At 37.1% G+C, this 17,782-nt stretch overlaps 1 protein-coding gene across 1 annotated transcript in view; it reads left to right on the top strand.

The window, feature by feature from the left end:
- The window catches only part of MYO3B (myosin IIIB), a 200,858-nt gene that overhangs the window by 91,870 nt on the left and 91,206 nt on the right, over positions 1-17,782 (top strand). The window contains exons 10-23 of the mRNA XM_076340762.1: positions 841-937; positions 1,829-1,945; positions 2,796-2,900; positions 5,610-5,693; positions 6,385-6,587; positions 6,964-7,062; positions 7,660-7,774; positions 8,162-8,288; positions 8,433-8,643; positions 9,730-9,877; positions 10,167-10,320; positions 12,281-12,369; positions 13,563-13,701; positions 15,478-15,492. Of these exons, the coding sequence (XP_076196877.1) occupies positions 841-937; positions 1,829-1,945; positions 2,796-2,900; positions 5,610-5,693; positions 6,385-6,587; positions 6,964-7,062; positions 7,660-7,774; positions 8,162-8,288; positions 8,433-8,643; positions 9,730-9,877; positions 10,167-10,320; positions 12,281-12,369; positions 13,563-13,701; positions 15,478-15,492 (1,703 nt within the window). The remainder of the gene's footprint in view (positions 1-840; positions 938-1,828; positions 1,946-2,795; positions 2,901-5,609; positions 5,694-6,384; positions 6,588-6,963; positions 7,063-7,659; positions 7,775-8,161; positions 8,289-8,432; positions 8,644-9,729; positions 9,878-10,166; positions 10,321-12,280; positions 12,370-13,562; positions 13,702-15,477; positions 15,493-17,782) is intronic.

The following is a 17,782-nucleotide window of genomic DNA, read 5'->3' as shown; positions in this document are numbered from 1 at the left end:
TTACTCAGCAGGATGCAGACTGTATCTCGGTGGGTGTCCTCCTACTATGCTTTGATTATGTTTGTTGTAAAGAAAAGCCTAGTTGTGCTTACAGCATTCATATTTCACCCCCTCTGTGGAAAACATATTACAGCCTCTTGATTTGTCCCTGTTTCAACAAGATGTGTTGTTTAAAAACATACACACAGCATTTTCAAAGATTCCTTCAGTATAATCTGATTATAAAGGGGTTATGTGACAGTTTGTCTCTGCTGCTCATTGTGTGGCTTAAATCTCTGAGGACAAGCTGACTGAACATCCATACAATTTAGAGTCTGATGGCAGCTGTGGTTCAAAAATGTTATTTTGGGCCAGATCTAGGGTCATCTGAGGAGGCACTTTGGCATACACCAAGGTAACAGAAGGATTTTATACTACTTACTGCTTCTTATAACTTCATTAAGATGACAATACTATAGGCTGGGTACGTGGGGGGAAGATTTAATTAAATAGAGTGGTAGTTTATTAACTTAAGGCGAGAAGGGAAGGGAAAAGAGAGAGAATTTTTTTATACTTTACTGTGTGAGTGGGGAGTAGTAAACCTACAGATAAATCTTCATCTTAGCGTTGATAAATAGATAGGGTTATATATTGTGAAAGAGAAAACAGATATTACACTGGACAGCAAGCTGACCTATTGCTTTTATAAAAGGATATTTAAAGCAAAAATATGTATTTCAGAGAGCATGTCTGTGTTTTCCGCATGACAAAAACACTCACCCATGACTTCCCATTGCCTCTTAATGTTTCCTGTCTTTGATACAGTTTTATAACACTGGTGCTCTACTAACAAACTTCCAGGCATGAACGAATACATACTAGAAGACCTTACCATGTGGATGGAGCTGACAAGTACTCTCTAGATGATGATCTGGTAAATCTAGAAGTTCTAGATGAGGTACTGTACTGTCTGAGTAGCAATTTCTGACAATTGTGCCTCACATTTTGCCTGTTTCTGCTTTTTAGGCTTCTTTTAACAGAATGAGAAGAGTTCCTTCTTGCAAGCTTTTGTCTCACCATGGAAAAGGAATTGTCATGTGATTCATCTGCTATCATCACTTCGTTAATATTCTATATAGTGACATAAAAGCAGTAGCAGTGAATCCTGTTATGTGGAAGAATTTAATTATGAGTGATGCTAGTTTAAATTATTTTGTGAGTTTCCTAAAATGTGAAGTTTAATCATGAAGATCTAGATTTAAGTGCTTTTTCCTAAAATTGATGAATTTATATAGAGTAATATGGTATCTACAGGTTCTGGATAAAAAGTGATAAAACAATCTCAGTTCCATATTTCACTATATCACCTATATGCAGAGTATCTGTAAATTTTTGTTTTGATGATCCTTAAATTGCATGCCAGCAAGAAAAAGACATAATACTAAATTGTGCTAGTGTCCTGTTTAAAACAGTCTCTTACTACCACTTAAAATTTAATCCTTGAAAAATTATTATCCATGTTTCATGGTCAAATAAAAAATTAAGTGGAAATGTACTATGAAGTGCAGCAATAATGTGCATGGCCATTTTCTCTTCAGAAGGTTTGCTTCTCAGGCTGGTGTAACAAAATACGTACTAATCTGGAATTAGGAGTTGCCATTTAATTTAGTTTTATGGCATTAGCAAGAATTTTGAAAATATTTGTTTGGTTTTGTGGTGTTGGCATTTGAAAAATAATTAGTAACACTTATAATAAGTATTTCTTAATCAGTGTTCTCAGGATATTTACAAAAATCTTCCTAACTGGGAAAATATGGTTTAACTATCAAACTTTTTGTGATCTTCTCAGGATACAATAATCCATCAGCTGCAGAAACGCTATGCTGACTTACAAATTTATACTTATGTCGGAGACATTTTAATAGCCTTAAACCCCTTCCAGAATCTCAGCATTTATTCTCCCCAGGTAAGAGAGATTCCAAGCTGTGGACAGTACTCACTTTACATTTTATATTCACAGCACTGGCTAAAATACTTAAGTGATGTTGGAAACTAGGAGCACAGACTAAACCCCAGCCTTTTCTTCTTCCAGAAAAGTGTGGCTACAAATCTTTTTTTAATTCAGTCTCATTTGATTTCATTCCTTTCTGCTTGGTGGCACAAATTCCACAGGAGGGATGAAGATTACCCCAGCCACAGCTGTGCCTCTTGTCTGGCATTTAGGGCTTTCTTCTGGGAAACAGAAGATGGTTATATGAACCTCCTCATTCTGAGGCTGTTGCTTCCTGAAGAATTGCTCCGACTATTGGGTTATTACATGTCCTGTGCCATCAGCTGCTGCTTAAAAGAAACAAGTGAATCAAATGCTGTAAAGATAGAGGCAGCTTAATTCCCTACAAATATGAAGAGAGGTGAAGCCATAAATCTTAGTCTCCATGGGTGCCTAAATCAGGGTTGTAGGTAGAGGGGCCAGATTTCAGATTCACTGTTATCTTTGAAGTTTCTTTTGTATAGGTTGGGTATTTCCTTGGTTGAATGCTTGTGTTTGAAATTCTGTTCCTTGTGATACAGTTCTCTTCACTGTCTTGTGCGGGAAATGTTGGAGTGCATTTTAGGTGTTTTAATTTGTATTCTGGAAGTTGGGCAGTGCCAAGAATTACAACTCTTCTTCCAGGTGATTCAGTGGAAATTCTGTGATAAAACAAGCAACTACCTTCTGTTGAACAGGCAGAAGATAGTCACTGTCCTCTTTTCAGTTCTTAATTATGTAGCTAAGTTGCATATTTTGACTATTGTGTGTTCTTTTTTAAATTTAGTTCTCCAAGCTTTACCATGGTGTGAAGCGTTCATCAAATCCCCCCCACATATTTGCCTCTGCAGATGCTGCCTACCAAAGTATGGTTACATTCAGCAAAGATCAGGTAAGAATCTGTTTGTTTTGGTTTAGATTTCATTTTAATCATACTGCCACTATGCTACATGGCTATGGCTAATGTTCTGTTATGTTGTACTTTGGGAATTTTTTTCTTTAAGCCTTTTATTCCTACATCAGGAAAACCAGAGTAGAAATCTAGTCAGGTTTGGGAATTCTGAAGAGGACACCGTGGCATAAAATAGCCTAAAAGGTCAAATAAGATGATAGGGTTACCTGACCAATATAGTTTCCTGGACACCCATGAAGTCCTGGCAGTTGACACCAGATGCAGTGTTGCTGCATGCTCTGATTCTAGCCTGTCTTGCACTAGGTTTTGTAATAATTTACACCTGTGTAAAATAGGAGGGTCTCAATGCCATAGCAGATTAACAGAGTTTGAACCACTTTTCCGTTGCATAGACACTATCAAGCAATGGATGATCAATTACTTTAACTACAAGTCACAAAAAATAGGAACCATTAACTAATTTTTTTTAGTAAAATATATTAAGGATAGGTCTACTATAAATGTAATTTATATTACATTTATATTAGAGGCACACATCTGATTATATAGTAATGATTTTAATGAGAATGAAATACCATGCTGTAGAAGCTGGATTTCTTTTTATTGCATTAAGATTGTAACTTTGTACTCTTTCTAATTTGATGTGCTGTATGTACATGAATATTGAGGGTTAATAATTATTTTTATTTATAAAATCCTCCTGATTTTACCCTGCACATCACACGATAATCCATAGAAAATGCTTTTTTAAAATCACAAAAGCAGAATAAAATAATAAAAAACCTGCAATCAGAAAATACCAAGCAAAGAAGACAAATAAAAGGGACATTGAAGAAGAAGAAGAAAAAAGGAGTTCTACTGAGTATGTGGAAGTACACTGGCCTGAGAGATGGCTAGTACTTCTTTAATGGCTTATATGTTCTTTGATGGAGGCGTTAAAGAAAACAAGTACCCATGTGGAATAAGTTAGATAACAAGTGAGAACTTGTTATCTGGGGAAAAAAAAATTAGTTTTGACATCAGCCCATCAGGCTAACTTTGCACATCATTAATATTATATGTTTCATACCCGTTTAAGAAGTAATTTGCATTTAGATCTAAATCAGTTTCCTATATTCTGTTTGCAAAGGATTACAGGAGCATGTTTATCTCCATTACCTGGCCAATGTTATGTTGGTTCTTCAGGTAAAGGTGCTGTGCTGATTCTGTTTGTTTTATCCATTGAGCTTTCCTTTGTATTTTCCTGTGAAGCCTGAAAATTGACTCCAGGGCTAACACTTCTCCTGAAGCTAAAGTCAAGTTCTGGCCAATTCTACAAGAGTTCTATGAGTTGTACAAAAACTCATGGGCTTTAACTGTATAAACTGTTGTACATGACTTCTCTAGTCAAACAAAGACAATTAAGTTAGGTATCATAACCCTGTAAATCCATCATCGGGTTATCTGTTTCCAAGAACAAAAATACCCGACAAGAAGCAAATAAATGAGCTGCAAATGTCATATTGCACACATTATTTAGAGTCAATCCCTGCACCTGCTGTCAGACACCACAAGACACCACCAGAGAACTGCTACATCTTTCAAACTTCTTCACAAAGCTCAGTTCTATATGAAGTGTCATTGCATCAAGTATTTTAGGACCTTGTATCTTTTCCCAGCCAAGAATCTCGTAAGTTCACAGTGTGGTGCAAATAATTTTTAGGTGTTTGCATAAAAACACAGGAATCTATGCAACTGCTCAGTGTTAACATTTTAATTATATGTCAGTTGATACTGTACCTTAAGTAGACTAATATTTGTACTGGTGATCTGTAGAACACATGAAAAAATGGGAAAATAATAAATGCTGTTAGAATTCTTACTTGCTATGACCTGAAGTGTTCATGCTTCAGTGTTCAGGTGTGAACTGGCCTTCAAGGTGTACTAGCCTTCTACTTCCATCTTGTCCATGAAGCATAACAGCAGAGAGGAGGATACCAAGTGTTTTAGACCATTCTAGCTAATCCCTGAGTCTGGAAGTCATTTGGAGAGCCTATAAAATACCATGTGTTAAGGACTGCTGACTCAGGAAGAAGATGGATATGTTCTCCCAGAATCATCCAATGAACTGATGCATATTTTTCTGAAATGTTTAGATGCTAGTTTGCTGTTCTAGCTTGAATATCAGCGTCACCTACAGAATAACCTCTCTACAAAGCAGCAATTATTTAAAATTATTTTTAAAGCCAGGAGCAGACTTTTGGTCAGTGTATTAAATACAGCTGTACCTTGTGTTTCATGGAAGTCAATGCAGTGAGCTCAGATGCACTGTTGAATTATGTCACATCAACTGCGCTGTGGCAATTTTCTGAGTTTTAAACATTTGAAACAAGCTGCATATGTGCATAGCATGTGTTAGCCTGTAGACGTGGTCACTCGTTTATGTGTCTTAGCCCTTAGAAATTCAGTCACTGCTTCACACATACACACATTGCTATCAGGCATTGCGAGACACATTTTAGTAATCTAGGGAATACATTATTATACTGAGCCTTTGCTGATCTTTCCTTTCAGAAGGGAGTTGAGGGAGTTGACCCTTAAAGTATTTTGTAGTCTTGGTATTAAACATTAAATAACAGATAGGAGCAGTAACAGTTTAAATCAACCATGTGGTGAGTTGTGCACTTAACTTTTGTTTTGTGTGTTCAGTGCATCATCATCAGTGGGGAAAGTGGTGCTGGAAAGACAGAAAGTGCCCATCTGATCGTCCAACATTTGACCTTCTTGGGAAAGGTATTTCTTAGTCAATCATGTAAAACTATGAACAAATCCTCCTAACCCCACCTCCAGTTTCCACTTTATTTAAGCTTTAATACTTAAAGCTGTTCACGTGAATTGTCTCACTTGAGACACTCCCTAAGGACAGAGTAATCATGCATGTGAGAGTATTGAATTAAGATACTTGAGCCTGACCCACACCAAGCCATTCAATATTTTTTTAAAGAGAAGGTGCCAGATCCGAGTGTTCAGTGCCTGTAGTTATCTACAGTGTTTATCACATATACTGTTGTTCATTTATACAATAAAGACAGACAGATCTTGCTATGGCTCTAATCTTAGAAGCTCTTACACGTTTAAATGTTATGAGTAATGCTATTAGTGCAAAATGATAGGAAAATCAAGTGTGTAAGTTTAACCTTAAGTAGATGTGTTTAGTTTTTGATGGTTTTGGTACTCTAACTAATTATATGACACCTCAGAGGCAGAACAATTGCAGAGAAAGAAGAATCTGTTTTTTCCTACCTGTGGGAGCGTTCCTCATCAATTTGTTGGCCCTGTTGTTGTATAAGTAGAAAGGTTAACACAGTATCTAAGTCTATACAAGCATGAGAAAGGGGTGCTATGCTTCTGAAGCAAGAATTGGATTCTGGGTAAGCAGCATATTCTTTTAATGATCCTTCTGATCTGTATCTGTTCTGTCAAGGCCAATAACCGTGCTTTGCGTGAGAAAATTCTTCAGGTGAATCCTCTGGTTGAAGCATTTGGGAATGCCTGCACTGCTATCAATGACAACTCAAGTCGCTTTGGAAAATATCTGGAAATGATGTTTACGCCCACGGGAGCTGTAATGGGGGCAAAGATTTCCGAATATCTACTTGAAAAATCAAGGGTCATAAAACAGGCTGTGTAGGTACATTAATTGTCTGTCCTTTCACATTTATATAATGTTTGGATTCTGTTTAATTCTCCAAAATTCTTTATTTTAAAAGCTTTCATGTCTTCTGCTAAAGCAGTGATCCTTTGTACAGTGCTATGACGACAAGAATAGGCAGTTAGGTTCTTTTAGAGTGGAAGCCAGAGCTGCTCCATTCTTCGGAGAAATACTGTGGTTGGCTGGGTTTTCTGTGTTTCACAGTTGCTGATCCTACACCATTAAAACAAGTGGGAGATTTGCTATCTACTTCAGCGAGCTCATGATAAGAACTTCTACTTTTACATTGTACAAGATGCCACAAGAATAAACACGTGTGCTTTAAAAGGATGCTTTTCTTTTTTCTTCCAGGGGAGAGAAAAATTTCCATATATTTTATTATATTTATGCTGGCCTTTATCATCAGAAGAAACTTTCTGAATATAGACTTCCCGATAAAAAGCCTCCTAGGTAACTATCACTCACTTGTTTTAACTGCTCATTGTAATTAGCTATTGATCAGCTCTTGCTTTCAGTATGATGCCTTAAAATCTCTCTTAATCCTTCTCCATCTCTTAAGGATCTTTTTTAATCCTCCCAAGCAAAGAAGAGGGTGGACAACAAGGCATAACGTTATTTGTATTTGTTTGAGAACTTGAACTATTCAAAGAGGAGGAGGAAGAACCAAGCTTATGTAGATACTCTGTCATACTTTCAAATCAGGACAATCACCTTATGACTTCTTACTGTAATGCTTCAGTAAGAACCCAGAATATGCTTTGGAGTTGTGTTTTTTAATTAGTATTTGTACTTTGGGTGCATCTGATCTGTGTTGGGTGAGGGGATGTGTGTGAAATGTTGGTAACACTATAATAGATATTAACAAAGAATAAGCAAAAGTTAGTGCAACAGAAACAAAAACTTCTTATGAATTACCACCAAAGTATATAATTGGAAGATACTGAAATAAATGTTCTTTCCAGTTACTGAGGTACTTGCATTGAAGTCACTGGAGGTTTTACTGGCATATCTGCTAGTATGATGCTTCCTTTCTCCCACTCTATTTAGATATATTGATAATGAAACTGGAAGAGTATTGCATGATATTGTTACTAAAGATTCCTATGGAAGACAATTTGAAGCGATTCAGCATTGCTTTAGAATTATAGGATTCACTGACGAGGTAAGAGATCCAGTTGCTAAACCATTATTGACCTTCTTTATAAAAACCACCTCCAGTGCTGCCTGTGCACAGGCTGCCATTTGATTTTGTGGATACACACCTGTGCCGCAGAACCTCTCTTATGACAGAATTGAACTATGAAAGCATAACCACACACTTGGAAGCCAAGACGAGCCTGAGGTCTCAGTTGGTACTCAGGCAAGTCCATTCACAATTCTGTATCGCACTGTTTTCTGTGTCAATAGGAGCTTACTTGAATTTGTAGAACTTGGTCTCAGCTACAAGCTTGAATAACCATTCCAGTGCCCACGTTTTTCTTTCATAGCCTAAATATAATCTATATATCTAACTGGATTCCTTAAAAGTGCTTCTTGTCATCTTTTACAGGAAGTGTACTCAGTGTACAGAATTCTGACTGGAATCTTAAATACCGGAAATATTGAGTTTGCTGCCATTTCTTCAAAACACCAAACAGATAAAAGTGAGGTTCCCAACCCAGAAGCCTTAGATAATGGTAAATACATTTTAACATTGTCAGTTCTGTAAATGCAATTTGACTGTATTTGTGAGAATCTCTAACTCGTGGTAACAATTGGGCAATGCTGGTGATTTCCACTGCATAATCACAGTCATGTATCTTTTTTCCACTGTCTTTCAGCTGCTGCACTACTAAGTATTGGGTCAGAAGAACTTCAAGAGGCCCTAACCTCCCACTGTGTTGTAACACGAGGGGAGACTATTATCCGAACAAACACCGTGGACAAAGCAGCTGACGTGCGAGATGCCATGTCTAAAGCACTTTATGGCCGGCTCTTCAGCTGGATCGTAAATCGTATTAATACGCTGCTTCAGCCAGATAAAAATATATGGCAAGTTACACATCACTGAATCATGTATTTACGGTGCATATGTCTTTGATGGGTTCATCCATTTGTATATTTTTGATTTTGCAGAAAGGGTGCTGTGTTTATTTTGGCTAAGGCTTCAAAATGGCTTTCATGCTGCGATACTGAATTCTGTTCCCAGGACATTAACCCCAACGTTTTCAAAGAGCTGAGTGGAGTAACTGGAAATGGGGTGGTTAAAGTGTTGTACAATTCTTTAAAAAGATGCTTCCTATGCAGTGAACATTAAAATCATACCAAAGGCTGGTAAATAATTGGAGTACCCTGAAAAACTTGATTATGTATTCACAGTCCTTACAGTCCTTCCGCTTTTGTAAGCTAGTAATAAATACAGATCTCGGATTACTATTTGCTGCTACTTGAGATGTAAGTGATGATTTTTTATTTTTCATAATTACAGAAACGTTGACATTGTGCATCCTTATGATTTCATTGCCAGGTACTGATCTGGCTGCTTTGGTCTTTTCAAGCAGCTGTAGAGATTTTTAGAAACAAGAGAACCCCTTAGGTGATGTGAAAATGCCTCTGATCTGAGATGTCTGCTTGGCACTTCACTATATCATATAGACATGTCCTCATCCATACTTGCAGTTCTAGTGGTGACTGTGGTATGATTATACTTGAGCTAGCACGTGGGCTCTTAACAGTCCAGCCTGTAGCAGCAGCAGACTTGGTAATTACCCTTCTGACTGAGTATGGCAAAAACATACTATTAAAGCTTGATGCCTTTTGTCTACCTGGAGGAGCAGACAATAGATTTTATTTGGGATCTGCCTATTGAAACCACTTGTTTTAATATGGCTGCTAAGTGTCTGTTGCCATGTGCCTATGATTCTCCTGCCTTCTTCATGGAAATTTGCGAGAAGCAAGTGGAAAACAAAAGTGTTAACGATACTGAACAAATGCACAAGTTGTCTTAGGTTCAAACACACTTTTTCTCCTCTCTTTCTGCAGCAGATTGAATCAATTATGCAATCTTAGTTACCATGTTTATTTTTATTTTAACTTGGTGTTGCCCATGATGAATTTTGTTTGTATTTTCACATGCAGCAGTGCTGAAAATGGGATGAATGTTGGGATACTAGACATATTCGGATTTGAGAACTTCGCAAGAAATTCCTTTGAACAGCTGTGCATAAATATTGCTAATGAACAGATCCAATTTTATTTCAATCAACATATCTTTGCACTTGAGCAGGTAAATTCAACTCTGATGAGGTCTAGTTGAATCAGCCGTCCTGAACCATAGATGATATTCAGGAGTACATTATAAACTATAAAATGGGTATGTGATTTAAATGCAAGATAGTGACATCTTTCAGTTGAAGTTTTGTAAATAACGTTGTTGGGGCCTACAGAGTATTGCTGTGCATCTGTCCTGGTGCTTAGTTGCTGACTGGGGTTAAACCACAACAGCATCATAAATGTCCTAATGATGATGTTGCTTTTACTGGTTCAGTATTAAAACTGTGCTGGTGACTTTGTAGATGGAATATCAGACTGAGGGAATTGATGCTACTGCAGTGGAGTATGAGGACAACCGTCCACTTCTAGATATGTTCCTCCAGAAACCCATGGGTCTTCTGTCTCTACTAGATGAAGAAAGTCGATTTCCTCAAGCAACAGACCTAACTTTAGTTGGTATGTGCAAACAAAAATTCTGGGAAATAACAAATATATTTTGAGAGGGCAGAATGACATCTTTACTCAAGTTTTACTAGCCTAGTTGTCCTGCTGATGCTGTGCCATTTCATTTGACATTTTAAGTATATTTTTCATTGTGCTTCATCATTTTTCTCTGCTTACGTGTTTTCTGTTCTTTTTATATTGCAAAAGTTATCTTATATATCAGGTGTCAAGGGCTTATTTTCTTTCCACTGTTACAATGAAATAACCTGTGTCTTGTCTCTGTATGTGAGGTACATCAAGCAGCGTTTATCCCCATTTACTGAAAGGAAGGCTGAGACATAATAGAATCTTGTGTCTAGGACCACCCTGTGAGCAGCATTAGTGTTGAGAGTAAAATTTAGATCTCCCAGGCTCCTAGGCCCATGTTTATCCAATTAGAAAATACTGCTTCACTCCAGATTATCTCATCATAAATAGAAAGTGTGTGTTATTTCTGGTGTGCCATCTGGCTGAATATTTCCCTTCCTTCATGCATATTTTATGTATATTTTAACAAATCTTGGTGCCAACTTTAAAACGTGCAGTGCATGCCATGTTTAAAACTGTTGTCTTGCTTTTATTTACTAGAGCCACATTTTTCCCTGCGATATGAAACAGAGAGTTCCAGTTCCTTCAATGGAATGTGCAGCAGAGACTCAAACTGTTAGTCAGAGAAAAATAACAGCTGCCTGTTAAATTGCACAATATATGTACAAAATTTTTCGCTTCTGCTAGGCTGAGTTGAAACTTAAATTTAGGTTGCAGATAGAATGAATGCTATGGTTTCATTCCAGTCCTCATTTGTGTACTAAAGCTGTGTGCCTCCCTGTGGGTCCTATAAATCAGTTAATACTGAATATTGAACTTAGGCTTTCACAGAGGCACTTTCCTTGGTCCAATGCCAATCAGTGTTACTGCTTATCTGTACACAGTACAGCAGGATCCCTCAAGAAGACAGCAAAGTGGGATATTTTGCCCTCTCCAGATGTGCCAGACAATCATTAATTTCACCACCCTCCCTCCCGCCCCTCCAAAATTCCAAACTTAGTTCTTTTTGCTTTAAATACAAGCTTGAATAAATGTTAATAGAAAGAAAAACTTAACACAAAATTTTAATGGATTCTAACATTAGAAAAAACATTGTGATACTATTTTCTGACCTACCCAACATGACAGACAATTTTATCAATTGATTCTGGCCTCAGGTCTCTAGTTGCTTGTTCAGATAAAGAAATATAATAGCAAGTTTTACAGTATCAGCACTAATTTAATTACAAAATACTAAAAGCATACAAAATATCACGGGGCATAAAACCCATTTTTTTTAGAAAATTATGTTTCTTTTTCTGTCAGCTCTTTAGAGGTAGTCATGGGAAACAGCCTTTTTAGAAGAGGTTTTAGATGGAAGCCTCTTTTTCTGTAGAAGTCCAAAGGTAAGTGAGAGGTGGTCCCAGGCTGAAGACATTAACATATACTTAAAACATGATGCACAAAGCTAAATGAATGGGGAAAGGAAGGTAGGGAAAATACAAATAATAGGCATTTGAGAAAACGAGATACATGCACAGCTTTGAATGTACGTAGTTGAAATAAACCCACCCCACACGCTATATATACATATAAGCAAATTCATAGCAAAATATGAGAAGTCGTCACACCTTCTCATTGACCCCTCTTATTTGATAGTTTTCCATGCACAAAATTATCCACAAACAGTGGGGTTTGAAAGACAGTCTTACTGGGCTAGTTTAGAATGAGCTGTTCCATTCAGAAGTGGCAACTTGGAAGAAAGCACAGAGAAGCCGGCACACAGCTATTTCTGAGCAATCTGATAATACGTGTTTATAGTAGTTCTGGCTTCTTAAGCATCAAACTGTCCCTAATTAGGATGAAGATTTTACTTAGTCACTCTAAGTCTCTTCTCAATGTCTAGATAAATTTGAAGATAACTTACGATGCAAATACTTTTGGAGACCAAAAGGAGTAGAACTGTCATTTGGTATTCAGCACTATGCTGGAAAGGTAAGGTCATGTGATTTTTATTTAGTTCAAATAACAGTGGTATGGTTATTACTTGTTTTATCCAAAGTTTCTGCTTTATGATTTTTTTTTCTCATTTTAAGAGACAAAATGATAAAGTTTACAGAAACCTAGAATCTACAATAAAATTTTCATGTGTAGTAGTCCATTTTAGAACCTATCCTTAGGGCTCTTTCACAAATTGTGTAGACAGAAACCACCTTTTATTCCGAAAGAAATCTGGCACTAGAAACACTGTTACTACAATAATTTCAAAGGAGCAACTCTCTGGAGCCAAAACAGGCTGCACAATTGTTAACATCGTGTGAATGCCACAGTAGTTCTGTGTGTGAGTGTAGGTAAGTATATGGATAAAATGCAATGTAAAACAGCATCTGTGATAGAACTTAAAATCCTATAGAGAGCATTGGAAAGACTGGAGCTAGCTAGGACAGATGTTTTCTTGTACTCTGTAGTACCTAACTTCCTTTGTTCTCAGCAGTTCACATATTATTTTATATGGGGAATAACTATTATATTATATTATAATTTATATGGGGGAATAATAATTATGTTATAAATAATATAATTTACTTAATAATAAGCAAAATTAACGGGTTCTTGTATGAATACAAATAGCCAGGCATTAATTTATAATAAAAACAATAAAAATAATGGAAATAGATGACTGTTTTGTTTTCCTACTATTATTTTCGAAGCAGTGAGAAGCCTATTTTAATGTACCTAGATGTGCAACTTACTCCTGTTCATCCAACAGGTCTAGTTACAGATCACAAGTTTGGTGCAGACAACAAGTAGATGGTGACCACCTGAGAACCATTTCTTATTTTACACGTAAACTGTCAGCTTAAGCTTTAATGAGGTGTATCTGTTATATTGCATCATGCATACCATAGTCTGATGTGACAAAGCATAATACAACATGATTTAAGCCATTTAACCCAATCTGATATGCAGTGACATGCTATGAATATAGGTGCTGTTTATAGCCAGTTCACATTCTGAAGTCACTGCTGTAGCTGTACACTTTTAAGTCTTTTGCAGATAATTCATTGGCTTTTCAGAGCCAAACAAACTGGTCTACATGGTCATCTTGACTGTTCACGTTTTAAAGAACATAGTAGTTTTTGGGTAACCCTTTTTGGCAACTTTTCTGATTCTGTTCCCCATGCTAGGTATTATATGATGCCTGTGCATTCCTTGAGAAGAACAGAGACACTCTTCCTGCTGACGTAGTGGTGGTGTTGCGAACTTCAGAGAACAAACTTCTTCAGCAGCTGTTCTCTAGCCCATTAACAAAAACAGGTATTTTCTGCACAGTTTTGCTAACATTGCAGAGTACTTTTCAGCTACCTACTCCTCTAAAACTTTTAATTGTTTCTGGACAATTTTTTTTTTATTCTTTTACAGCTCTGCTGTTTAAAGTTTCCTAGATATCTAAAATGTTACGATCATATTTTTTTTTTAAATATGTGGACATGAATTCTTCTAAAAAACCCAGGCAGCAAGATTCATCCCTCACTCCAGAGAAAAGGAGATTATCTGACATGTAGGGCAAGAACTCATTCTCAGAGCAGGATGAGAATATGGAAGTTTCTTGATTCTTAGTCCTTTACTAAGATCAGTTCTCAGTTGATAGATTCTTGTGTACTGTGTCTTACAGTTCATAAATCATGTAATGTAGGTCAAGCTGTTTTGGAGATAATATCCATCTATTTAGATGCATTGATGCAGTACATAAAGTTTCTTACAAATCATAAAAACCACATACTAATCTGCTAGAATTAATTAATTCAGTTGATTGAAATCTTGTTGACACTGACTTACATGAAAGTGCACAGATCTATAGCTAAATAAAACAGTAAGATGAAGTTTGATTACTCCATGGATAAGTGCCAGAATACCAGTAACCTATACAAATTATAGGTCTGCAGTATACATGCAAACAAGCCAACAAATGCACACATCTTTCAATACTTTCTACATTTTTAAAGTATCTTTTTCATAATGGGTAAGAAAAAGATGTAATACTAAGGAATAATGTAAATACGATGGATTGTATTAGGTTGCAAAATTCTTGTGATCTGATATGACATAGGCAAATGAGGTTGTATTTTTAGATAGAAAGAAGTGTACATGCATTAGGTAGTGCTGTGTAGACTTATTGTACATGAGCTGTAGATGTAATTCTGTGCCTGTACAGCAGCTCTGTGGGGGATTTCTGGACCCTCAGTAGCCCAGTCATAGCCTCTGGTGATGCCTTTAACCTCTCTTGAGATTTCTACGTAGAAAAAGAACATCTGGAGAAAAACGTGTATTGAAGCCTTCTTTGCACATGTAAAACTGTTTATATTCTACATAGGATAGATTCCTGTTACAATGTCTCTGTTCTTTTCCTGTAATGAGAAGGCTGTGGATTACCCCCCTTCAAATTATGCTTTTAGAGGTCTCTGAGAGGTGAGGATCCAATGAGGAATCTGCTTCTCCTTTCAGCTGTAATAAGCTTAGGTGGAAGGGGATATAGTTTAAGATGGAGTAGGATTGGTTTGTGCCCAAGTGGGGAACAAAGAATCTTTGTGTCTACTTGTGACATTTGAGTCCATGTTAAACTGGTAAAAGAGATTCTTTTACTCATGCTGGATGAATCAAGCAAAGCAAAAAGGAAAGTTCACATCTAGTCAAATGTGCCTCCACACCCCTCTTTACTAGCCATTTTATATCTTGGGGCTGTTGTCAGAATGAAACAGATTAGGTGCTTTGTCCCAGTTATCAGTCCCAATTATTTTAAACATTATACTTTTGATTTTATTGCTATTTTAAAATCAGAATGCTGATGCTTTTATGCAAACTCATCTTCTTCTGGCTTTTTAGAGATATTTTCAGTGCCAGCAGCACTGAACTTGGGTATTTTGCCCAAGATGCATAAATGGTTCAGTAAGAAGATACTTCTCATTGCAGTAATGTATAGTTACCGTGTTGGTGTATTTCCACTTTTTTGTCTTGTCTCTTACATTCCTTCCTTGTTTCCTGTTTACATGAATTGCATGCTTTCTGCCTCCCTTTATAGAACATTTACCTTTCCATGAAGAGCACACAGCAAGTTGAGTGTTGTCTGTATTTCTGTCAAGTTGGTATAGGACATCCTGTTAAAAAAAATTACTGTGCATATGCTCCTGTGCGTGGTGTTATAAGAATAGCTTAAAACCCTTATGTCATTTCTATTTTTTAAAAGTCTCTGTGATTTTGCTCTATTTTTTCCAGCTGTCTAATATAATTGGCACTCACATCCTGTGTTGGGGCCTCTGTGTTCTAAAATCAGATTGTTGCCAGGTTTAGTTTTGGCAGCTTGCAAGATAAATGAAAGGTTTGGCTGAGAACAGAAGGTATCGCTGGCAATGCTGCTTCATCTCTGCTCAGTGAAGAAAGATAATGCTATTCTCTTAACTTTCTACAAAGAGGCTTTTGTAAACAAAAGAACAGTGACTGTGTAAATGTCCCATCATACTCTGTCCTTGCCTCTTAGCCCTCTTCCCTCCACTCAACATGTGCTTCATTCCTAAAGCAAACCAGAAAAAATACAGATTAAGATTCATAATCTTGATACAATTTTCTCCAGCTTTTTGTAGATTAATGACTGATGCAAAAGTTAATAATTTACATGGAAGCCATAGTGCATCTTTCCAGGTAACCCTGACTTGAAGTGAGCCTTCTGCCAGTATCTCTGGTGTTTTGTTTGAAGATGAGTGACAGCACATTCTCACATCTGCTTGCAACTAGCTCTGGAATTTGCAGCGTAGGTGGTTTTTGCCAAGCAGCAATCTCCATATGTGTAATAGTCACTAGGTGGTGCTATCCCAGAAGCAAGAGGGAATTTGAGACTGGTAACATGGGTCTGACAATTACTGAAAATGTAGTTCTTAAATACCAGTAAGAACAAAAAGATGCCTTTCCCACCCTGAGAAGATCCTCTGTTTGAAGTATATTTATATAACTGTCATGTCTTCCGCTGTCAAAAACTGAGCAGCAGCAAGAAAATAAATATTAAAAAGACTAAATTCTTTTACTAATTTAAGATCAAGTTAATCCCTGTAATTTATCAAATATACTTATCCCCTCTTAACAAATGCTTCTATTTCACAGTAGCAAACTGTGTAGTTTAAAGGGCCAGAAATTAGCAGCAGGACATTAAATATACATTTGTAATAGTAATTTATGGTTAAGAGAGTGCACAATTACTAATATGAGACACCAGAACTTAAACATGCTGGCACTAATTTTGTAGCGTGTACAGCATGTTTTGTCATCTTTCAGTGGAAACTTAAGCACGTTTGGCACGTTTTGGAATCTGTTTGCACTTTCTAGGGACCTTTAACCTCAAAACTGAATGAACATATTCTGATTTCACTTACCAATTCTCCCAATTGCTTCCATATTTGTCACTTTTTTTCTACAGACAGAGCTTCTTCTGCTGAGAATTCTGTATATTCTGAAATTAAAATAGAATTTTCTCCAAACAGGAGAGAGAAGTAGTGTTTAAAGAAAAAAAAGTTGCCACTACTCCAGTTGAATATGCATGTTCCCATTCTGATATAATGCATTCCTGCTTGTCTCTAGATTTAGTTTATCACTGTTGTAGCTAAAGCATCAGAGAGAAAAGGAATCATGTGATCTAGAAAACAGAGTCCCTTTGTAAGAGAAGAGGGATTTAATTGGAAAAATTAAGGAGAGCCTTGGTACATTCGCTAGCGGTATCAGTGAGGAGTCAGACCATTTGACTCACTGTCCTGATATTCAAGAATTTTTGCAGCATCACCTTTAAGTGGTGGTACCATCGGACTGCTTGGGCAAAGCACCACTGGGGCTTTTTGAGACTGCAGCTCCCTCTTCCACTTTTCCTCTCTCTTACCTTATGTTTCCCAGCTGACCAAATCATGCTGGCGGGATAGGGAGGTGTGCCAGAGGGGCTTCATCTTCTCAGAAAAGCTTCAGCCCAACATGATTCTCTACTTTTGAAACACAATCTCTGCAGACTTTTTTCCCCTTCTATGACTCACAGACCTTTAGAGCTTTCATTAGGGTTGCTCTGCTCTGCCCTAGGTCCTTGCTGGAGAGAGGGGGGAGAGTTGCCACCTGGAGGGAGGGAAGGGGAAATCCTCCAGCCTTCCCACCACCAGAGCAGAGACGCTGGGAAACAACCCTGTCCTAGCTCTGAGGATCTGTAGGGGCTGGGCTTGGCTGCATAGAATAAATGCAGAGCTGAATACCATTACCACTACAGCAACAGCATATCTAATAATTTTGGTAGCATTGGGTATTGCTCACACATTCAGAGTGATATAGCATCAATATATCATCCATTGCTAATAAACACTTCTTGTTCATGGTGCCTAGATAT

This window comes from Aptenodytes patagonicus, chromosome 6 (genome assembly GCF_965638725.1).
Source record: "Aptenodytes patagonicus chromosome 6, bAptPat1.pri.cur, whole genome shotgun sequence".
Lineage (NCBI taxonomy): Eukaryota > Metazoa > Chordata > Aves > Sphenisciformes > Spheniscidae > Aptenodytes > Aptenodytes patagonicus.
The sequence above is the reverse complement of the archived record's forward strand: the minus strand, read 5'-3'. Positions and strand labels throughout refer to the sequence as shown.